At 38.2% G+C, this 23920-nt stretch overlaps 2 protein-coding genes across 2 annotated transcripts; one reads left to right on the top strand and one right to left on the bottom strand.

The window, feature by feature from the left end:
• Window positions 1-2955: 2955 nt before the first annotated feature.
• LOC148717899 (2-Hydroxyacid oxidase 1-like) lies at window positions 2956-7207 on the top strand. The gene is made up of 6 exons (XM_088742173.1): window positions 2956-3197; window positions 3304-3455; window positions 4127-4638; window positions 4989-5150; window positions 5903-5972; window positions 6600-7207. Exons 1-6 carry the CDS (start codon window positions 3055-3057, stop codon window positions 6662-6664), a joined length of 1104 nt encoding a protein of 367 aa, XP_088598299.1. The 5' UTR covers window positions 2956-3054; the 3' UTR covers window positions 6665-7207.
• A 2305-nt stretch (window positions 7208-9512) lies between these two features.
• LOC148717898 (hepatocyte nuclear factor 1-beta-A-like) lies at window positions 9513-15168 on the bottom strand. Its single transcript, XM_088743630.1, has 5 exons — window positions 14946-15168; window positions 14002-14161; window positions 13686-13888; window positions 13062-13143; window positions 9513-12486 (listed from the first exon to the last, which is right to left on the bottom strand). The coding sequence occupies exons 1-5, from the start codon at window positions 15142-15144 to the stop codon at window positions 11895-11897; spliced, it is 1236 nt and encodes a 411-aa protein (XP_088599756.1). The 5' UTR covers window positions 15145-15168; the 3' UTR covers window positions 9513-11894.
• Window positions 15169-23920: the final 8752 nt, after the last annotated feature.

Below are 23920 nucleotides of genomic sequence, written 5' to 3'. Positions count from 1 at the left end.
GTTGACTATATAGCTGATGCTTTCAAAATGAAACAACCGAAAATAATGATTTGCAGTCAGGACTTTTCGAAGCCTTCCGAAACTTCCGCTGTCACAGTGTTTTGGAATCCAGGCCACTTGTGTTTCAGGTTATCCCCTTCACCCCTCTCCCCCCCCCCCCCCCCCATTTCCTAAACTAATCGAAAAAATAGAAGAAAAGGTTTAATGCAAATTCTTTTTTTGTGCTCGTGTACCCATCAATCTCGTCGTAAGTCTTAGTTTTCTACTATCAATGGCCAAATGATAAAATGCTTTTTCATTGAGTTCGGTCGGGCCGGACGCCACGCTCGGTCCATAAGTCATGATCTCGAGCCAATATTTTCCCGTCTGACCCTCCCACTCAGTCAATAACTGCATGGTATTTCGGTTTTGTATGTTACAATTTTATAACTAATGATCGATTTGAACAGGTCAACATAAAAAAAAAACAAAAAAATTAATAGGGAAAGTAAGGCTTCACTGTTTCTCGCTTTGGAATGGTTGGATTTGCATCGCAAGATCGATCACAATACAACTGAGCGAAGTTTCTATCTTCAAAAGGTAAGCTATCTATGCGTGATAAGCGCCTCATTGTCTTCATGAATTTTTTATTTTCTAGCGGGTGTGATTTGCATCATCGAATAAAAAGATACCAGCAAAACTAAGTGACTGTATTTCGGTTTGGCGCGTAACACTTTTGTACTTAAGATGGATTTGCGCATTCAAAAAATGAGACATTTGAATCTGTTTTACATCTAACGTCAGGCTTCGACTCGTTCCGCAGTCCCTTTGGAAGATTGGATTTGCTGATCATGTTATAACTGAAGCTCCTGTTTTAAAAATGGTAAGTTATCTGTGCGTGAAAATTGACCCATTGTGTTCATGAACTTTCCATTTTCTTGCAGGTGTGATTTGCATGATGGGAGACAAAAATACCAGCTTCTTTAATCGGTAGGAGAAACGAAAGGAGTGGATGATGGGTAATTTGCTCTAAAATAAAAACATCACTGGTCTCACCTTAGAAGGCGTTAATCCAGTGACTGAAATATGGTAACAAGCAAGTGAAATCAGCGAGAGGATCTAGCTTGACTCTCAGCGACAATCAACGATTGATACTTCTTTTCGGGAGGGTAGAGAGGGAGGGGAATGAACCTGAACCACATTTTCGTTGTAGGATCCGTGCACACAGAAGACGCTCCTGTTAAAACTCGCATCGGCAATTCCAGCGAGTTTTATCTTTTTGTCTCCTCTCCTTCAGACAACTGCAAGAAAATTTGAATTCAGTAGAGAGCATGAACACTGAGCGATCATATGAATGATAAGAATTCTATATGGCTTTAGTTCTTCCTTGCCTTCGAAAATGTAACAAACAGTTGCAAGCTTGCAGTAACAAGCTTGCTTTCCGTTTAATCTAGTATCTTTGTTTTCCTCACCTAAGATAAAAAAGTCCCTATGAACACGACCGCTTTTGTTTTTTTGTATTTGATATCAAAATTTCAATGTAAATAAAAATATTAAAACAAATGCAAAAGAGAAATCAACCTACCAATAACGAAAAATCTAAAAAAATCTACAAAATTAAAACCATCCAAGCCTGGATAAGACAATTGCTGTGACAAAAGTTTACTATTTAACTGTAACAATCTACTCTTTACCCAAGAAAATAATACAGCACTTGTCTATCAACTTCAATGAAGTACAACCAACGAGTTCACCCTCAAACTCCCAAGATCTGATTATTTATTCTCCCTTCTAGCTGCTACACGTTTACCTTTAAATTAGTTACAAGAATTTGGTGTTAGATCAAGAGAACAACTTCTGCCTGTCAAGTCGGAGTGTTCTTATTACCTGTTTGCTAGATTATGTCAAGACATTACAGGGAAAAGTAACATGTTAATCACTTCTTTGAGTTAGAGGATGAACTGGTCTTAGCTTGTGGGAAAAGTTTGCTGTAAGTGTTATTTTTAACGTAATCAGCCGTATTTTTACCACTCTCTCGATCACTCATGAACTAAATATCCGCGTGTCTCATTCCGTCTGAACTTTGGACACTACTTTCAGTCAGCCTCAAATCTTCTGTCAAACGAAAGCGAGAAAGTAAATCAGTTCTTGAAAATATCATTTACCTCAGTGTAGCTGACTTCTGTTACAACTTTTACAACTCCAGTAATAGGTCAAATCAGAAGTCTTTTGTCAGGGAAGTTAAGTTTACCTGTGTAAGTCCCTCCGCATCAGGGATTTAACACAGTCAAAACAATCCTCTGATTTATTCACATCCGCCGCGCTATCACCGACCGCCACATTTAAGTGTGGAATTGAACTCAAATTTTTTTCAGAAAATGTTATCTCAGTCTCCCTCTAGGGAAATCAATTACCATAACTCATGCAGGGCTTCCTAATAAAGATTACGGCTTAATCTTTCATTCTTGTAAGCTTTTCATGGCCAGTGAACAGGATCATGTAATGACGATCAGCTTAATTAAGTCAGCAAACTGCACACAACTCCTAACAAAATGACTCCCCTGTACCGCTAGACGTAGTTTTAGTATTAGAAATCCATAAAAAGGATCATACCTCTCAAAACAGGAGAAGTCGGGGATATTTTCCTACAGAAATCCATGCAAAAGGCCGATAATTCCATCGAACTCACCCGGTGAGCACATCGAAGCGCTCAGCAGCGTAAAGTTGATGAACTCTGACCAGTTACTGCAACGTCACCATAATTCGCAGAAATCGTAAAATCGAAGTTTACCACCATTTTTCGTCAAGTTCAAGGTCCAATTTTAACGTTTCAAATTCATGTAAATTGTTTTCGTAACGCAATACCCAAAGCCGTGACCTCCTTCTGGTCAATGTTTCTTTGACGCGACATTTGATGCGATCCTACAAGACATCCCATACTTATCATAATCCATAATGAGGCTTGCTATATGGAGTTACGATATGTCCTAGATAAGATAGTTCTACCACGTTAACCACTATTTAGTCTCGAAGAATAGCACGAATTTGACTAAAAGCTTAAAATCCGTCCAAAAGATGGTCGACTTCAGTGAACCCATGACAATGGCAGATCTTGAGAGATATGCCGCCAGACATCTGAACAAGAAAGCCTTCAATTATATTTCGACTGGAGCCGGCGACGAGATTTCTCTCCAAAAAAACCGACAGGCTTTTAATAGGTAGCCGCACGAGCTAGTATGTTGTTTCTTCGAGTATGCTGCACATCAAAGCGTCAGTAATGTTTGAATAATTACACGTTTATCTTTTATTTATGTTCTACCACAGGCTTAAACTTCGTCCAAGAATGCTGCGAGACGTCTCCAATCAAGACATCTCTGTCACGGTACTGGGTCACACACTAAACATGCCGATATGTGTGTCACCCACTTCTTACCATGGGATGGTGCATTCGGATGGCGAATTGGCCACAAGCAGAGGTAAAACTTGCGCTTGCATTTTGTCATAATCATGGTGTAGCAAATGTTGAGTGGTTTGTTTACATCGCTATTTCGTGTAAGGACCATCATGTACAAGCACATCAATGCGATAACGGTAGAGAGGTGACGTTTCGGGCAAAGGGCAAGTGGCAAACTACAAAAATAGTTTCGCAAGGTTAGCAGAGAAATTTCCATGTGATTTTCCTTGGTTTGTCGGGCCGCTTTGCCTGCTTTGTTTCCCTCCCTCTCTCTCCCCCCCTCAGTCGCCTTTAGGTATTCTTTCCAACAAGCTTTCGATTGAATGATCGTAATTTGGACACCCCGTTCTGTTGGTGTTGTGATACACGTACCTCCTCCAATCTCTAGAGCGGGGGGAAGGGGGCAGGGAACGAACACTGGCTCAAGAGAGCAGCGAAAATAATGCCTCGCACGGAAGGCGACGCAAACGTCCGGCTGTGGGTTCCTTAGGGCTAATACAGTGCGAAATTTGAAGCGAGGTGTACAAGCAACAAGTCACGCCTTCAAAAACTCACGCATGCCTGAAAGTATTCTGTAGCCTGTCTCAGGCATTCATTTCTATCGCGCCGTTTATTTTCGCGCCTTGTTTTACAGCTGGAACATGCTAACTATTCTAGCGCTCATGTGACAAAATTGGTCTGTTTGTGTTTCAGCTGTTGGTTCTGTTGGTACAGCAATGGGGTTAAGCTTATACTCCACATACAGTATCGAGGAAGTCGCACAGGTGTCTCCCAACGCCATCAAGTTCATACAAATGCAGTTTTACAAAGATCGTACTTTGATGGAGGCGCTATTAAAAAGAGCTGAGAAAGCTGGATTCAAGGCTGTTCTATTAACAGTCGATATTCCAGTTTCAGATTACGCAAGGCATAAAAGCAGGGCAAATTTTTCTCTTCCCCCGCATTTAAAGTTTGCTAATTTCTTGCATTTGCACGAGAAGAGTGGATTTAAGTCTAATGATGACCTAAGTGCTTATCTGGAGAGCCAGAACGACGGAAGTGTAAGGTGGGAAATATTGGATTGGTTGCGTTCCATTACGTCACTTCCAATAGTTGCGAAAGGAATCTTGACCGCAGAAGATGCTCGTCTCGCAGTGCAGCATGGGGTACAAGGAATTCTTGTATCAAATCACGGAGCGAGGAATTTAGATGGTGTTCCAGCAACCGTAAGCTCATATGCCTTAATATTTCTTCATTACTTTTAGTTAAAAGCGTAATTAGTAGAGCAGTAATGAGATAAAGTCTGGCAATCACTGGTAGTCACTGAACTGTTCAAATGCTCTACTCAGAGAGCAAAATAAATCTAAACAAAATAAATTCATAAGAGAACACACCAGACCTGGAAAAAAAGTCGATTTTATTACTTTGGCCACCTTGTCACCATAATTGTAACGTAGAGAAGACATGCCCCTTCCCGCCTAGCATTAATTTAGAGCTACGGCTCCAAGATGCCGAAAAATTGGGATATCAGTGCGACTGAGGAGTGAAAATATCGTTTCTTTTTGGTTTTGTGTAGATTGAAGTTTTATCTGAGATAGTGGAGGCCGTGCGGGGAAGTGGAGTCGAAGTGTATCTGGACGGTGGTGTGAGACTGGGCACTGATGTTTTAAAGGCCCTTGCTTTGGGTGCTCGCGCGGTGTTTGTTGGGAAGCCTGTTCTCTGGGGGCTGGCGTATCAGGTAGAAAGAAATAGTTTGGAGATCTCTGAAATCATAGGCTGGAAATTTTTCATGTTTCGTGACTTGCCAATGCGTATAAGCAGTGGCCAGGCTGTAAGCAACACTTTTGTAAAGTTCTGCTTCAACTGTTCATGATGTTCTAGAATAAAATTTTACGCTCAGCTTATGCAAATGAGAACAACCGAATATAAATTACCTTTTTATCAATGCGTTCAAACTTAATTATAACATAACCAAAGTAAAGCGCGCGCTCTGATTGGTCAATCTAGCGTCCCCCATTTGCCCATGGGTGTACGCTGCTGACGTGAGCAAATGCAAAGACTATTTTTCCGCGCGCGCTTGTTTTTTCTGGTCACGTAAGATTTGTTAAATAAAAGGGAACTCTTTAGCTACAATGTATCAATGTTATGTTATAAAACAAATGGTAAACACCACAGCGTACACTATTGAGTTATGGATGCACTTGGGGAGGTTTGCTAAGCACTCAAGAAGCTAGAGTCGCTCTCGGCTATCGCCTCGAGCGACTCTTATGCTTCTTTCGTGCTTAGCAACCTCCCGCGTGCATCCATAACTCAATAGTGTACGCTGTGGTTTTTACCATTTGTTTATTGCAAACCAGTCCTTGAAATTCAGCTTCAGAAAAAAAAAACTTATGGTATAAAAGGAAACCTAAAAGATTTGCAGACAATGTTACTCGAGATACCACGACACGTTCTGTTGGTTAGAAATGTAGACTTCCTGTTTTTTTCTAGGGCGAGCAAGGAGTTGCCAAGGTTCTTCGAATGCTCAGGGATGATCTAAAAACAGCCATGGCTCTATCAGGTTTGTCACAAATAACAACTTGATCCTTTAATTATATTCTAGCTCAAAACTGTACGTAAGCAGCTTTTGTTCACGTGAAGACCACAAGATGGAAAAAAAGTCAGCTCAAGAAAAGATTCGGATGCACGTGCATGTTGAGTTTTGACTTATGAATGTTTCCTATGTAGAGAGGACAGTTCGTTCCCGGGGTCTCTCCCCTCCAACCAGGGAACCCTCCTCGATCAACTTTTCTCACCCATATAAGATATACCTCGTGTAAAGGCCGATTTACGCGGTACGGCTTTGTCGCATGCGAAAATTTAGCAAGAGGCCTACAACACGATTTGTTTCGTGTAAATCAAACCTAGAACTCGACTTTTTCAAAACGATGCTACAATCGTAGCCGAAATCGATAAAAATGACGTATTGTGTGACAAATTTCCACTGACTAGGGAAGGAAAATAACGTTTCCTTTCGTCAGAATGGCGGACGAAGTTGCCGTTGTTAGTAAGTGTTCGAATACAAAAGCAAAGACAACTTGTAAAAGAGTTGAGAAAACAAGGAAACAAAGTCATAGCATGTAAATCGGCCCAAAGGATACCACCAATCATTACTGGTGTCAGTTCTCCTTTTTTAATTTGGTTCTAGGATGTGCATCTCTGAAGGACATCACTCCTTCGTTGGTGATGAAATCTGCAACCAGTAGACTTTGAACGTCATTCGATGGCAATAAATCCTAGCAAAGATATTCACAAGGCCCACGAAACAATCAGTCAATGAAATCGAAATAATCAGTTAATGAAACAATCAAAAATGGGAAAATTCAAATGGAACAGCACCTGTGTTCAAGTTAAACAAGTAAAAGGGAGTGCCTCTAGAGAGAACACCAAGAGGAATATATTACATGCCACACTTCCTTCAATACTCTTACCAAATCCCTTGATGACGAGAGTGGCTGGCTAATCAAATATCAAGGTTGTTAGAATAAAAGAATGGTCACCAGCTAAAGAAACTCTTGGTTGTTAAGTGAATTCTCCTGGTCAGAACGAAAGGAAATGTATAGAGAACATTATGGAGAATCTGGTCGATTTGTAGTATTCATGACAGCCTGGCTATCATGACAAAGAATCGCTCCGACGAAGGGCTAACGCTCGAAACGTCAGCTTTTGTAATCATTACGGTGGCTAATTTACCATTTCAACTTTGTTGATATATCCAAATTATATCATTAAAAGAACCTCGAGTTTTGCCTTGGAGCATTTACACCTCCACTCTGTGCATGGCACGTGCACTTTTTGATCCTTCACCTGTGATTATGCGTCGATTAATTCAAATCTTCAACACCCCCCTCGGGCAACCACCCGGGCATTTGATCTTTTGAAGATTGGCTCGTTCAGATTCCCCCGTCGGAGCAAAATTGTGTTCAAATGCCCCACAAAATATTGAACGATTCTTTTCCTGATCAAATGCAAACTCACGTACTAGGTGTTAGTGCTACTGTTGCGTTTTTCACTTGCAAGCATCATTCTAAGATGTAAAACTGTCTTTCTCGGCCATTCGCTCACGAAAGCAGACTCTTTACCTTAAAACTCCGGATCCTCCATTAAAACACGTGTATTACGCTGGAAAGACTTGACAATTTCTGTTTACCTTTGTATGTCAAGAAATGGTTAGATACTCTAGTCTTCTCGGATAGGGACGAATAAGTGGAGGTCCCGTCTCCTGCAGGGTTAGGGGTAGGAGACGTTAATTTCCCACGCACGAGATTACTATGCGATGGATGTCCTCCCCTGGGGTGGCTGCTGGGTGGGAATCGGTCCTGAAAAGCCCCCATGAGGAGTGGTCAATTAACCTATGTATCAAACAACAAATATATATGAAAATACATAGATATGAACTGCGGTTATGAAACATATATGTGCACGATCCTTCGCAGTAAAGCACTATTTAAGCAATAGTGAAAATCAGACCTGAAAAAAATTCAGGCCTGTACGGGACTCGAACCACTGACCTCTGCGATACTAGTGCAGCGCTCTACCAATTGAGCTAACAAGCCAACTGGGAGCAGGCCATCAAATTAATTCGACATAAACCCGTAGATGATAAATCAAACAACAAATATATATGAAAATACATATATATGAACTGCGGTTATGAAACGTATATGTGCACGATCCTTCGCAGTAAAGCACTATTTAAGCAATAGTGAAAATCAGACCTGAAAAAAATTCAGGCCTGTACGGGATTCGAACCACTGACCTCTGCGATACTAGTGCAGCGCTCTACCAATTGAGCTAACAAGCCAACTGGGAGCAGGCTATCAAATTAATTCGACATAAACCCGTAGATGATAAATCAAACAACAAATATATATGAAAATACATATATATGAACTGCTCCCAGTATATATTTGTTGTTTGATTTATTATCTACGGGTTTATGTCGAATTAATTTGATGGCCTGCTCCCAGTTGGCTTGTTAGCTCAATTGGTAGAGCGCTGCACTAGTATCGCAGAGGTCAGTGGTTCGAATCCCGTACAGGCCTGAATTTTTTTCAGGTCTGATTTTCACTATTGCTTAAATAGTGCTTTACTGCGAAGGATCGTGCACATATACGTAACCTATGTATGTATGTATGTTTACATTTCCCAGCCTCGAGTAAGGACAACGATCAAATGCCCGTGAATCTCCCGAGGGGTGGGGATGCCGGAAGCTTCGAATTGATCGGCGCATTACAGATCCTAACTATGCCGCCGGGAAGAGTTTTCGCTTACAGTTATTTGCCATACGTTAGTACAGGGAGAGGGGATCATTTCTCCATGCCTAACACCAACAAGAGACGTAGACCAAATGAAACTGTGTGTCAAATAAGATAGTTTTGTGTCGAAAAAGGTAGAACAGACAACAACTCGCATGGAATTCTTTTATCCGCAAGAAATCACAAGTGCGGTGAATATTACACTTCAAAAACTATTGAAAAGTTGAACATTTGTACGCTGTAAAATTGTTTTCATTGTGCTAGCAACAAATTGCAATGTGATTGGTGAGAGCAACAGACCACAATCGGATTGCAGCCAGCAACTGTCAAATAATAAGACTACCAGACAGGTGCGAGCGACATACCGTAATTTAATTGGTACTGGCAATATATTGCAGTCTGATTGGTGACCGCCGCAAACTGTTTACGAAATTTAGATCGTATTTTTTTTTAAACTAAATCTGTTTATGAGCAAATCAGGGCTTTGATTCATGGACCACCAAATTCCTTTTTATCATTTAAGCCGGTTCACACGAAAAAGTTTTCCTTGAAGTTTGCGCACTTATCAGCGCATGTGTATGGGAAAACCTGGCAAGTTCTTCCTTGATAAGGCTCCTTGTTCAAACACTCGCATGGCAGTTTTCAAACAAAAAAGCTTAACTCTCAAGGCAAACTTTGTCAAAAAAAAAAAATCTGTCCTTCAAACACACGAACAAGTAAAAGTTGTCAAGGACATTTGTCAAGGAAAACTTGCTCGTGTGTAACCGAAAATACATGTCTTAAATGAAAGATTGTCCCCAGTCTCTCTTGCGTAAATTCTTTAATTGATAGGATCAAGTATGATTTTAAAATCACATCTCAAATAAGAACAAGTTTTCATTTCATTATGAAAATAGCCATATATCATTTCATTGAAAATTTCTTTTACTTAAGAATCATTGTCTATTTAATATAAATTTAAGAACATCATTTCCTATCATAGGCAATATAATAATAATATCATTCTTGAATGTCAGAGGCAAGTAATGGATTAATGTCAGTGCCTGAGCATTTGTGTACCCACCCCTCTCCTAACCAAATAACAGCAGTCAACTGATAGCAAGTTAGGTAAGGGGTGGGTGCCTAGGTGTTCAGATACTAACATTGATCCCCAGTATTCATAGCTCTCTTTCAGTGCAAAGGGATTTTGAAAGATCTGATGCACGATCTGCACAGAGTCTCCAAACACTAAAATACAACAATTAAATAAAGAAATATAACATAAATCTCCAATCATATGTACACTTAGAATTGTAACTGTTTAAGATAAAACCAGTTTTTCAAAATAAAATTTGCCATTCTCTTAATATTTCCTAAAACCATTGGCTATTCCATCGTTTTCAATCAATACTACAGTTACAAAAATATATCTTTCTACTTTTCACTATTTAAATTTATGACTTCAAATAATTCATTACTTATTTAAATACGTATTTAAATCTTAAAATAGATGGGATGCATGTATTCAAATGACGCGTGTGAAATATTCCATTCTTCAAAAAGTAAATCATATCACCTTACCCTCATTCAACTAAATTATTAATTTTCCATGCCATTTAAAGTATGATTGAATAAACTATTTGCAAACTACAAATTGTGGACACTTATGACCACAATATAGTACATAAGCATTTTATAAATAGAAAAACAGTGCAATGAATAATCAAAGAACACCTCTGTGGCCAGTCACATTTAACTTTCAAGTTAAAGTTCCCACACAACTCCATATTTGAATTTCTATCATAAAATCAGACTACCCTGCCTAATTAAGGATGGTAATGGGACCAAGTCTGGGGTGGATCCAGGCGTGGTTCAGGTGGTTTGGTCGCACCCCCGAAATTCTCTCTCAAAATGCCGGAAATCATGTTTTTGAAAACCTAATTTTTCAAAATCTCCCCGGGGTAGCGTGCACTCGGACAATTATCCAAACCTCCCTTGACTTAATCCTGGATCCGCCTCTGCAAGTGGAGTTGATTTGATTTAAAATTATACAAGTAATTGAAAAATCCAATGACTACAAAGCAGGAGTCTGATTTGTCAATCACAAGTACGATTACAGACCAAACTGGATGACAGAAAGTCCTCTTATCGATCAATCATAACCATTACAATTTCTGGAAAAAAAAAATTATGTCTTAAGTAAAAAAATTCTTCGATTTTGGAAATTCCCCACTTTTAAAGGGCAAGTGGTTGTTGCTATGGTTATTATGAACAAATCTGTGATTGGTGGTTAACTGAGTGGGCTTTGTATGATTAGCTGCTTTAACTATCCCACTACAGGTGTTCAGTTAAAGCCAACTGTCTGATTACATTTCCTACTACAACTCTCTGGACTAAATAGTAAAAAAAAAAAATAAAGCAGCTAACGTCCAAATCACATTTGAGGAAATTGTAATGGTTACGATTGTTCAAGTGAACAATTCATGTTCACTCCCCCTAATATATGGGTAAATAATATAGAGTCATTTAAAAAATAAATTGAATTCATGACAATGGCATGATGCATTATTATTCAATTCCTCAAAATCAGTGCAATGGATAATCAAAGGAAATTACTGTGTGCCAGCCACAGCCTTCACAATAACTTCCGATTATATTTATGTAGATAAAATAAAGTTATAATCAAAAATAATTTTGGAAAATGAACTATGATGTAGATTTGAAAAATGAGCTTTGATACAGTTGGAAAATATAATATATCACTTGATTACTGCCGTTAAATAATCGGATAAACCAAGATAATTTCTAGCAACGGAACAAACCTTGGCTAAAAAGCATGACTGATATTACTTAAGAATACAACTGTTAGGTCATCAAAATTTTTAATTTCAGGCTTAATCCCAAGCTGGGAACTTAGCAAATTGACATGTGATATCTAAGGCAATTATTCCCATACCTCACAGACTTCTTGGGTTTCAGAACAACAACTTAAACATTTGGCTGCTAAGAAAATAACTGCAGACTTTTTCCATAACAGAACAAATCAGAAATCCAAATGTGTTTAAGTTGTCTTGCATTGAGTTGTTGAAACCACTTGTTTCTTTTTTAGAACATTTAAAATTAAATGTCTGTTGGTAAATCTGTTTTTGGTTTGTAGTTATCTTCCTTAATTCCCTGCTAGCCTAATCATGGAAGACAGATGTGCATCATGAGCTTTCCCCATTGAAATGGTGAGTGCTTTGTTGTATGGACTTGCACTTTGATGTTGACTGACTAGCTGTCTCTCCGAGGCCAGAACATTTTCCACTTTTCCTTGTATCTTTAGTTGGTGGCTTTGAATTTTCACTGCTTTGCTCCTCCGTTTTAGTCATAACTGTTACATTTTCAGCAATGATTGTCTCATCATCACCATTTTCAACTTTGACTCTGTCACACTTCAATTCTGCCTTAATACCCTTATCTGTAGTGGTGTTTGTTGAATGGCTTTTTTCCACAATTACATCTTTCACTGCAGTTTCAAGTTTCACTTCATATATAGGGGATCTTGGGTCACTCTGTGGTGTTCTATCATTGTTATTCAAGCTTGTATTAATAGATGGTGGAATGCTGACTTGAACTGGAGCCTGACTGGGTATTGGCACATGTTGAGTTGTTACTACAGGATTAGTCAGTCCAGGAGGATTGGAGAGCCCTGCCTGAAGTGGTGTTGCCTTGGGACCAGCAGGAACTGAAGTGGTTATGCTCGGGTGCGGGATCACTGGTGACACACTGTGTTTGGAGTGGGGGATGCCAGTTGGCCTGTATCATATAAAATACACCGACATATGTATCATGAGGGAGATTATTTTAACAGTCAATATAGGGAAGATGGTTGGCACGCTATTGACCCTTAACTCCCAGAAGTGATTTACATGGAACTTCTCTTGACAATATCCATACATTATCCAGCAAACAGGTAGCAAGATTACTCAAACTTATCAGGTAGAAGTTATCTTGATCTCACACCAAATTCTCCTAAATAATAAACAAGGGAATATGTCGAAGCTAGAGGGGTGAATTAACCAACATATTATATTGGAAGAGAAATAGTCAAGTGTACCACAAATTTTACTCCTTGTTAAAAACAATATTACATAAAAAGTTCTCAGTTGAACAGAATTCATTCTTGAACAAATCTTATAATAAGTCCTAAGGAGCTGACAAGGAGAATTTGTTTCGCATCCAAAAACTTCTTTAGTTGGTGATCAATTCTTTTGTTCTCATGACTATAATGTGTGATTCAGAGGGGACATTGTAAGGAAAAATTAGATGCTAGTCACTGTTAGGGGTGAACTTCTAACAATTTTTTATCCTGTGGTGACCATTTCTATAACTCCTGGGGAGGGAAGGATACACTAGTGTATAGTGATCTAGCCTTAGATGAAACCTGGACCTCTTCATCCAAAGTATCCGGAACTAGCCAACATAAACAGAAGAAGAAAAGAAAACAGAGATAAAAAAGAATACAGAGTTAATTTTTTTTTATTTCTCAGATCTTTTAAGTTTTTTTTATCATAATTTTGTAAATATTCTCAGGCATTTTAAATGAAATATATTTTAATTATTTTATCATACTACTTTAATTATTATTACTATCAAAAACTGACTAATTGTTTAGTAGAATTTTAGAAATGAAAATTGATATTATTAGTTATTAACAAGACAGTTTTTTAGTGTACATATTCAATTTCCAAGATCTACCCTTAGAAATTCATTTTCCTAATGTAATAACGTTTTTTTAGTTTCAATTGTCAATCAATTTTTTAGCAATATATTAAATAGAAACAAGAGATTATATTCTTAAGATAGAAAATAATAATTTTTATTATGATTTAAAATAATACAGAAGTCCATCCATTTTAGGGGTCCAAATTTTGGTTTAAAAATGTCAACTGATATGAGGTCTTTCATGACACATTGAGGCGGATTGCCGTCTTTTATTCCATAACGACTCTTACCTGGTGCTGTAACTGGAGCATCTGGGTAGTGTGAGGCATCAATTGCCAATTTAAGTCTAAATGTTTCTTCTTTGCGTCTATTGGCAAACCAGTTATAAACACGGCTCTCAGTTACCAGATTTGGACCAAGGCCTTCCACATTATCATATGGTACACCTCTCTGACTGTTTTCTGCCCTGTTGCAAGCTTCCACCAATGCTTCCTGAAGAAAAATATTTAATGGTTAAATTAAAAATGAGCTCTGAATTTTTCTTATAAATGAGAAGTGAGAGAATACACACATTAACACAGGCAAATAATTTTATAATCATGTTACCGTTCTTCCTTTGAAGGATCTTTTTGTTCTTCATAAGACTGATACAGGATACTAGTGGAAGCTGGTCCCCATTTAAATCTGTTTCTTCTTGGTTTCTTTGATGGACTTCCTTCCACATCTTCACTTTCTGTAACTTGTCTCTTCCCAGGGTTGCTATATTCTAATGATAAAAATGGACATTGAGTCACCACAAAAGGACAACACGTGACTACAAGCAGACTACAAGCAAGTTTGTTATCAAGATTTCACCTCTGTTCCCCTTTACCTTTTTCTATTAATCAAATAGATTTCGTGACTGGCCGTGTGTCTTTCCAGATCACCAATGACGTCAAAATGTGGTAAGAACAAAAACTGGCACACAAAGTACAGTAGAGTGTGTCCCTGATGTCCTTACTACATTTTGAAATCTTCTATGCTTTATCCAAGTTACCGCGCAGACAAACAGCATTATGAAATCAATTCGTTTTATTGTTTTGATTTAAAAAAAAAAAAAGACAATGGTGAGATCATCTGGGCGTAGATTTGTCTTCCAGTAGATCATAAGTAAGAACCAATCTAAATATGTGTATAACTCAGCTTATCATCTAAATACTACTATTGCTGAGAGAGAAAACCCCTCACCCCCTCAACACCCCTCTCACCCCCTCACAGAAAGCATCTTGATTCACTTAGATAGGGCACATACTGCCTCACACTTCTGGAGCCTGCATGATTTTTTTTGGTACAAAACATGATGTAACAGTTGTGATTCCTTGCGAAGGATATAATTCAAGGACAGATAACCCCCGGACGGCATTTTGACAGAATTTGATGTCCAGTCCATAATGTTGAAAATCTAAACCTACTCAGATGGGGAAGGTGGGGCGAAGCAGATTCCCCTCACTGTCCTATTTATTGATGATATGCACATTAGATTATAATAACGATGCAAACTACTTCCTTACGTTCAATAATTTCTTTCCTTTTGTTCTCAAACCAAGTATAGAGAGCTGCTCTTTTGCTTGTCTTCATAGGAGTACCTTTATTCAGATGCTGTGATAAGTGACTCTGGTTCAAACCGGTGCATTCCACCACTTCACGCTGTGGAATGTTGTGTTGCTGCATATACATTTTTATCAACTTGGCTGCTTGCCATGGGTCCATTCTAGGGAATTAAAAAAAAATTTCAGCCTCAGACTATCTTCATCTTGAAGAGTTTTTAAAAAATAAATTGAGTTTTCTTCAGTAATGACAGTCAAAATTTCCATTGTCTGCCCTCTTAACTCTTCGACTCCCACGAGTGGCCAAAACAGAATTTCTCCTTATAACATCAATACCACGTCAAGCAGTAAAGTGCAAGAGTTAACAAAAATATTAGTTGGGGGAATGTTGGTTAATCCAATACTACATTCTCTGATCCAACATTGTAAGAATTGTATGGCAGACGGTAAGGAGAATTACTGATATGATCTTGGGAGTGAGAGGGTTAAAAGTGTCCCATATTCATCATAGGGGATACGCATTATTTGTTCCAAGTCTTGAAAGCAAAGATGCCTATCTCTAAATTTCAAAATCTAAAGATGTTTGATTTTGGATCATGTTTACCCCTCATATATTTGTTCTTTCTACCCCCTTCTCTTTGTCTCTTCGTATAAACTGAGAATGCTGAATGAACACCCACAACTTAGAGCCACTTCCTCCTCCCCCCCCCCCCCTTAAAAGAATATGGAGGAATAAACAACTAAGGAGAGAAAACATATACCTCTTTTTGACCAAGTTTAAAAACAGAAGTTCATAGATGGTGCTGTAAAGTGAGGTAAGTTGGTCTTTGCTGTTCTGGTTGGTGTTATTTAACGAAATCAAGCATTCGCTGAATATCTCAATGGCCTTCTGAACACGATCTGAGTTTAGCAGGAACACGGCAACAGGGATGGCTATGCTCACGGAAGTTATCATGGCTTATACCGCTAGGTTTTCCGATTGCCATCCATTCCTATTCTTTGATCCAAATTAGGGAAAAATCATTTTTAGTAACACAGGTTAACTAATGTCTTGATAATCTGGATTCATTATGAGTCAATATGAACAGGAAGCTATATAGGAACTTGAAAAACAAACTGGCTGGGTCGACTATTTTTCAGTACCGAGCTGAAATTGTTAGAATTCACAAAACTGACTCAAAATAAGAAATAAATGGAAAAGGGGCTTGGATTGGTAAAACTGGAGAAATCAGCTGATCACGATCCGTGAAACTTGTAAAATAACCTTTACCACAGATTGCTTGAAAACGGACTGTGTCACTGTTACGCCTTGAAAGTGAACTGTTATCCATCCGATTATTGATCTAGCTTTTTCGTTCTTTCATTTTATCACATGATGCAAGAAAGAAAGTTGACCAATGGTTACGTGACGGAGGTCGCGCCCATTACTACAAATTACATCGGTCAACTTGAGCGGGTAAGTTTCTATAAAAACTGCATGCGGTCCTGCATGCGTCGGTAGGGGGTATTACAAAATAATTTGGTTTTGTCGGTCAAATGAGTTGATAATGTAAATTGGCCACCGTAAAGGTGATCTTTTCGAGCGTTAGCCCTTCATTAGAGTGGTTCATAATCTTGGGAAATCAATAGTGTTGTATCGCTAGTATTCAATAAGTTTCAGTTTCTCAAAGAAGAAATAACTTAAAACATCTCTTCTCTTGAGCGTGAATGCAGTGTCACAGACCGACTTGTTTTCTCGTGCGAGATTCAGGCGCTTTAAATAAAGAAACAGATTACGCTCCTTGGAAAAGTCTGTACCACAGAACCGCTAATATCCACAGATTTCAGCCAAGGGTATCTCGGCTATGAAATGCTTCTGTACAAGTAAAAAACGAAAAAATAATTTGTATCTGCCGAGATCTTTGATTCGTTCGTTGAACACTCCTAAAACAAGGTCAAGTTAATAAGTGATGCAGATTATAGCCATTGGATATGTAAAGCGAGGGACAGTCCACATCATAAATAGGTCTGATTTAAGCTTTTTTGATCATCAGTCTCTTAAAGTGGGCGATACTCAATAATCTTAGCTAATGAGGATAAAATATGGGGTATAAAGCGACAAAGGTTCGAATAAGTCACTGTAGAACGAATGTATTTCACGCTTGTGGGGGCGATTCTTTCACAGCGTGACAGAACGAGCACAAACGCAGTCACTGGGCCTTCCGATGAGAGTCTACTTCTATAGAGTTACTAAATAGCTATTGCTGATAAAAACCGAGTCAATAGAAATGATTTTCGATCGCACTTACCAAGATGTTGACTTTGTAGTTGATGCTTCGAAAATGAAACAACAAGAACAATGAAATCAGTGCAGTCGGGACTTCTTCCAACCTTCCGAAATTTCCACTGTCACAATGTTTTGAGGGTTTTGAGGGTTTTGAGGATCCAGCTCATTTGCGTTTTATGTTACTCCCTTCCCCCTCCAGGTTAATCCCAAAAGTAAAGGAAAAGTTTTATTGCAAATTTTTTTTTGTACTCGTGTACCCGTCTTTTGCGTCTTATTTAGGTTGAAATTTTCAACACTTAGTGGTCATATGATAAAATACTTACTGAGTTTGGTACATAGTATTTCAATCGTTTTGTAACGTTACACTTTTATAACTAATGATGGATTTGAGCGAGCAAAGTGAAAAATGTTATTCTCTCTTAAAAGGGAACGTTAGATTTTAGTGTTTATAGCTTTGGAACGGTTGGATTTGCTCCACAAGATCGATCACAATACAACTGAAGCTTCTTTCTTCAAATGGTAAGCTATCTGTGCGTGATGTTCGACTTATTGTCTTTGTGAACTTTTCATTCATTTTGCGGGTATGGTTTGCATGATCGAAGACAAAAACACTCACAGATGTAAAGGTTAGAAAAACGGACGGAGTGGATCGGTAATTTGCTTTAAGAATAACCACATCAGTTGTCTTAGCTTTGGAGTGACTAAAATATGGTAACAAGAAGATGACATCTGAGAGAAGATCTAGCCTGACTCTCAGTCACAATTAACAATTGATACTCCTGGGAGGGGAGAGAGGGGGGGACAAGATATGAACCTGGACTACATATACGTTGGGATGGATGCGAAAATAGTCGGTTCCTAGTTATGAACCACGGACCTCGCTGCCAATGTTTTCCCGTCCGGCCCTCCCACTCAGTTAATAAGTACATAGCATTTTGTATGTCACACTTTTATAACTAATGATTGATTTGAACAAGCCAAGAAAAAAATTATTTTTCTTAACAGGGAAAGTAAGGCTTCAATGTTCAAGTTTACGCTTTGGAACATTTGGATTTGCACCACAAAATCGATCACAAGATCGATCTGATCGATACAACTGATCGAAGTTTCTTTCTTTAAACGGTTAGTTATCTATGCGGGATCGGATAAGCTGCTCATTGTCTTCACGAATTTTTTCCTTTTCTAGCGGGTGTGGTTTGCATCATCGAAGCTCCTGTCTTAAAACGGTAAGCTATCTGTGTGATTCATTTTCTTCCAGGTGTGATTAGCATCATCGGAGACAAAAACACTAACTGATCTAATAACCACATCACTGGTCTCACCTTTGGAGGCATTAATCCAGTGACTAAAATATGGTAACAAGCAGATGACATCAGTGAGATGATCTAGCTTGACTCTCAGTAATAATCAATGATTGATGCTTATTTCGGGTAGGGAAGAGAGTTGGGGGAAATGAACTTGAACCACATTTACGTTGTGGTTACGTGTACCCGAAAGACACTCTCCTGAAAACTCGCTACGGCAATTGCCTGGGGTTTTACCTTTTTGTTTCCTCTTTTCCTCAGACAACTGCAAGAAACTTGCAATTAGAAAGCACTAAAACCGAGGATTCATACGAATGATAAGAATTCTATATAGCGTAGGTTTTTCCTTGTCTTCTTCTTCAAACAAGCTTGACAAGCTTATTTCCAATTCATGATTTTTAGAATTTTGTTGCCCCCACATTAGATAAAGAAATTCCTTTCAAAATGACTGGATTTTGTTGTATTTGATGTCAACACTACCTGATTTCTCAGAATTCGGGAAATTCCATTTTCTAAGAAGAAATGGCCTTGTTTGTTATCGTGTACATCTGAGGCGTTGGGAACATTTTTCAAATAGTAGGGGTAGGGTAGGGGGTTATAGCTGCGTCAAATTTGAATTAAAGAGCATACGGGCCAGAATGTTTATGATCATGATCGGTGAGACGGGGGGTAAAATCTCTCCATTGATCATGACTCCTTTAGATGCCTCCATAGGTGTCAAACACTGTTACTGCCACTTTGTGATTATTGAAAGGAAAAATTAAAATTGTGATGAAAACATCGCTGAAAATGCTAGAAACTATTCAATTATCAAATACATTCGAAGAAAAGATCAAAAGGTTATATACTTTCTTTAAAGTGTTTTACTATGTACGAGCCGTGAACTAATGATTCTCATTTCACAAAATTTCGTTACAAATTATAAATTTATCTCTAATCTTACAGAAGATAGCGAGGGTCAAACTCCCCAGTTTTCATACGACTTCCCAAAATTCAAAACGGAAATTGAATACCGCGGGAGAATGAATGAAATTCCGTCTCTGAGAGGAAGATACGGAGAACTATACAGCAGTTTACTCAGAGGATTTAAGCGTTCCAACTCAAGTAAATATATTCCGGTTTGTACATCACACTGTTACTACTAACGGTGGATTTGACCATGCTAAAACTATTAATGTTATTCTTTTTTAAAAGGGAAAGTCAGGCCTCAGTGTTCATCGCTTTGGAAAGTTGGATTCTCATCATAAAATCGATGACAGTACAAATGAAGCTGCTTTCTCTAAACTGTGAGCTATCTGTGTGCGATAATAAATTCTTCATGAACTGATATGGAGAGCTAATTAGCAGCTTACTTTAAAATGAATCTATTTAGGTACGTTTTTACGTCACACTTTTATAACTTGTGATGGATATGAGTATGCAAAAATGAAGAATAATATTCTTCACTGTTCATCCCTTTAGAACGGTTGAATTTTTTTCCCAAGATCGCTCACCCTATAACTGAAGCATTTTTTTTAACAGTTAGTTAACTGTGCGCGATAATCAACTCATTTTGTTCCTTTTTTTTTTTTTTTTCATTTTCTAGAGAGTATGATTTGCAGGATCAAAGACAAAAATATTGACGTTATAAAAGAATTGAGATAGTTTGCACGCTCTCATTTGTCATAATGAAAGCGTGCAAACATAATATGCCGGCACAATTTGAAAATATTTAAAAAAAAAAGCTTTCACAATACTCGCAAAGTAATTTCAAGTTCAAATAACAAATACTAGACTTAGAAAAAAATTTTTCAAATTGTGATCTGGGGTTCAGCTATCTCTTTACCCCCGAGGGAACAAAGTAGAAAAGAAAAGAAAAAGAAAGAAGAACTTCAGCGTTTTGTTTAACTTGATGATCGTCAGCTGATACTACCTCGTCGAGAGAGCTCAAGGAAAGAGAACAAAATATGTATTAAAATGCGCAGCACACATTTTCCAAGGAAATTTCGCTTTCATGCACTGCACAAACATCTTCTACATGGCATTATAACAAAATGTTCACGAAAACGCACACCAAATCTATAATTCAATCTGTGTTTGTCTCAAGGCAAACATGGCACAACCCATGGGTGACCATCTTTTGGCTTTCAAATTTTTCATTAAATGTCATTTTCCAAGAGACATTCTCGACGTAATAAACTACTTTTACACCGGCATTGATAGCCTTTCCCTTTTTGTTCGAATGGGAGAGCAAAACTTCAATAACCAGCAAAACCTCACAAGGCACGATAAGCGGTTCACCCCGTCACTTTCAAAGGCAATCAACCACAGTATGTACATTCATTCATTTTCAGCTCAGTTAGACTCCTCCCTCGGAGTTCTTCGTTTTAGGAATCGTATATTGGTAAAATTTTTTCGTGTTTAATATGGTAACAAGCAGATGACAAAGAGAGAGGATCTAGCTTGATCCCTATTTTAATTTTTCCACCAAGAGTGTTGCTCCAATTTCTGTATATAAACACTCCCACAACCCACAATTCCTCCATTCGCTCTGACGAAGGGCTAACGCCTGAAACGTCAGCTTTTTAATTCTTTACGTTTACAATCCGCCACCGACGCAGCACTACAATTTAATTAGAAACTTACCCCCTATTTTAATATTTTGATATTTTAATAATTTTCAATAATTGATACTTCTCTTGGGAATGGCTATCGAATATTCTATTAAATCGTTCTCTCCACGTCTTTCTGCCAGATTCCTTAATTGTGATAAACATTGAATTATAAATCGTTCGAGCGTGACTTGCGAGACGGTTAATTTTTAGGGGATGTACTAAGCATTTATATAATTTCAGAAATTACAGTATTTTGGGACTTCACAAGTTAGTCTCGTGCACTGGATAGCGGAGAAACCAAAATTTCAACCGGACTCTGTAAGATTTTAGGTTCTGTATCTCATTTCTATCTAAACTTATCTACTGGACAACGCATTTTGCTGAAATCGATAACTGTTAAGATTTTTGGTGTCTTAATAAAAAGCGTTTATTTTTACTCTGCAGGGCTTTCTCATTTTCTCTTCCCCTTTTGAAGGAAGTTGAACTATTGTTAAACGGACAAGCGCTGACTGCCAACTCAGACGACACAAACGAGCTACAGTCACTTACCGTCTGCACACTTTCTAATGTGATGGTCTATCTGTCTACCTCCGGGTGTGTTTCGAGAAAGCTGACCACTACCAAGGGAAATGGAACCAAGTCTAATTTTTTGCTGACCCGTTATGCAAGCGATGGTTGCGGGAGTATCTGCCAACCCTGTAAGTTCGAGGGAAATAGCGTAACACCCTGCCTAACTCTGGTCCTGCTGCACCGAGAGAACATGGGATCTTGGATGGGTCTTGAAGACCTAGCCTGGGCCCGATGGCATGGTATGCACGTCGAAAGTCAAAACGAAAGACTCCGTCTTCATAAGTCCAATTTAAAAGCTGAGCTCTTCGGAGAATCATTTTGAGAACAAAAAAACTTGGACTCTTGGACTGAACTAGAGACGTTGGGCGACCAGCTGACCGGCTTTTCCCAAGGAAATGTTTAATCGAAAAATCATTCCATAGAAGACCTCGTTTCTGCAAATGTCTGTTTTTTTTTTTTTTAATCATCCAGTCACATGGCTGAATCATACTGCTGGTGTAGAAATGGATCCGCAGAGAATGTATGTACAACTTCTAAACCATTCTGCAGAGGTTTAAAGAAGATTTCGACTTACTCAAGAAATCAGAATAGTTTTAAAATGTGATAACCAGCCGAACAAGAATGTGCAATAATACTTTACCAGCACTTAAATTGAACGCTCAAAAATGCAAACGGTTCAACATCAATTCCTGTGTAGTGACATGAATCATTCGTTGAAGCCAGCTTTTCGATATCACATGACTATAGCCACTTCCGAATCAGAGCGAAAATCAAAGACGATGGATATGCAATCAGTTGAAATTAATAGAAGCAGAGCCAAATTAGACAAGGGGGTACCGAATTCTAAATGCTACGTTTACCTATTTAAATTCATTTCTAAATGGCATGATGCCGGTAATTTCTGGATTCTTCAATAAATGTAAATACATATTTGAAACTGCAATAGCTGTAATATTGTACAGCAGACTGAGACGGCCTCTATAGTGAGATGTCTTTACTTTAGGTTAGTTTACTTTAGTTTCTTTGTTCTTAGTCTTTGTTCTTTTGATTCAATATAAAAAAAAATTAAGTCTCCTTCTTTTAACTTAATTAAATTTTTATTCATTTATTTACTTATTTACTTACTTCTCTATTCTCTTTGTTTATAATACTAATTGTGTATAAATACCTTGGTTAGTGTAAATTTAGAATTGAAGTAAAGTAAGTCTTGTGTAAATGTTAAGATATACCAGTTAATTATACGTGACAGTGGCCAACTCGAAAGCTATGCTACTTTGGTCACTGTGCACATTTTACTTTTGATTATTGATGTAATTTACTGTTTTTTATATGTTCTGACTTTTATAATCTGTAGTAACCTCTTGAAATAGTGCGAATAAAGAGTTTCCTTGTCGATGCGAGAAGCGATGGGTCAAACTGTAATAACCAGGTCCATGTAAACTGGCCTGTAATAGTGTTCATATAAATAAAATTACCTACCCTCCCTCCCTTCCAAAATATTTGTAGGGCCTGAGAAGTTCAAGAATGATACGTTTTGCTGTAGCCAGTAAACCAAAGTTTCTGATCCTTTTTATTAATCCGATGATGGGAGTGGTACAATGTAGGGCGGGAGTCGGGGGACAAAGGGCCACTAAAGCACAGGAGGCGGGAGAACGTCGCACGAAAAGTGGGAGTAGTGCCTCTCCCTGTCCTTTCCGCACTCCAAAGGCCGTAAGAAAATTAAGACTTTCAGCTCCTCTAAACGACTAATAGTTTCAGTCAATCAGTTCTTCATAATTATGAAGTACTTGATCAATCAAGCACCGATACTTATAGTTCAGCTATCATATTTGGATTAATCAGCATGATTTCCTAACCTTAAAAAATCTTAATCCTTTAAATAATTTTCGAGATGGAAATTTTTTTGACTCACAAAGTACGGTATCGTCATTCTCATATGAGTCACTCGCTTTTTTATCACAAATTTGGCGCTAGAAAACGAGTATCAAGTAACATGAGTAGGGACGAAACTTATCGCGATTTTCTATTTCAGCGCGGAAAGCGTCAGTGGACATCATGGAGACCCTTTATTTATGGTCCCGAGTCCCGCCAATTGTATCCCTTATTCCGCTTCCTTGCCGCCTTTAACAATAGAGAAACTTGGAACATCTGCCAAAGATAAACGTTCGAGAGTTTTTCTGAGATCTACATAACGCTACCATTTAT

Source organism: Stylophora pistillata, chromosome 13 (genome assembly GCF_964205215.1).
Source record: "Stylophora pistillata chromosome 13, jaStyPist1.2, whole genome shotgun sequence".
NCBI lineage: Eukaryota > Metazoa > Cnidaria > Anthozoa > Scleractinia > Pocilloporidae > Stylophora > Stylophora pistillata.
This window is presented reverse-complemented; position numbering and strand designations above follow the sequence as displayed.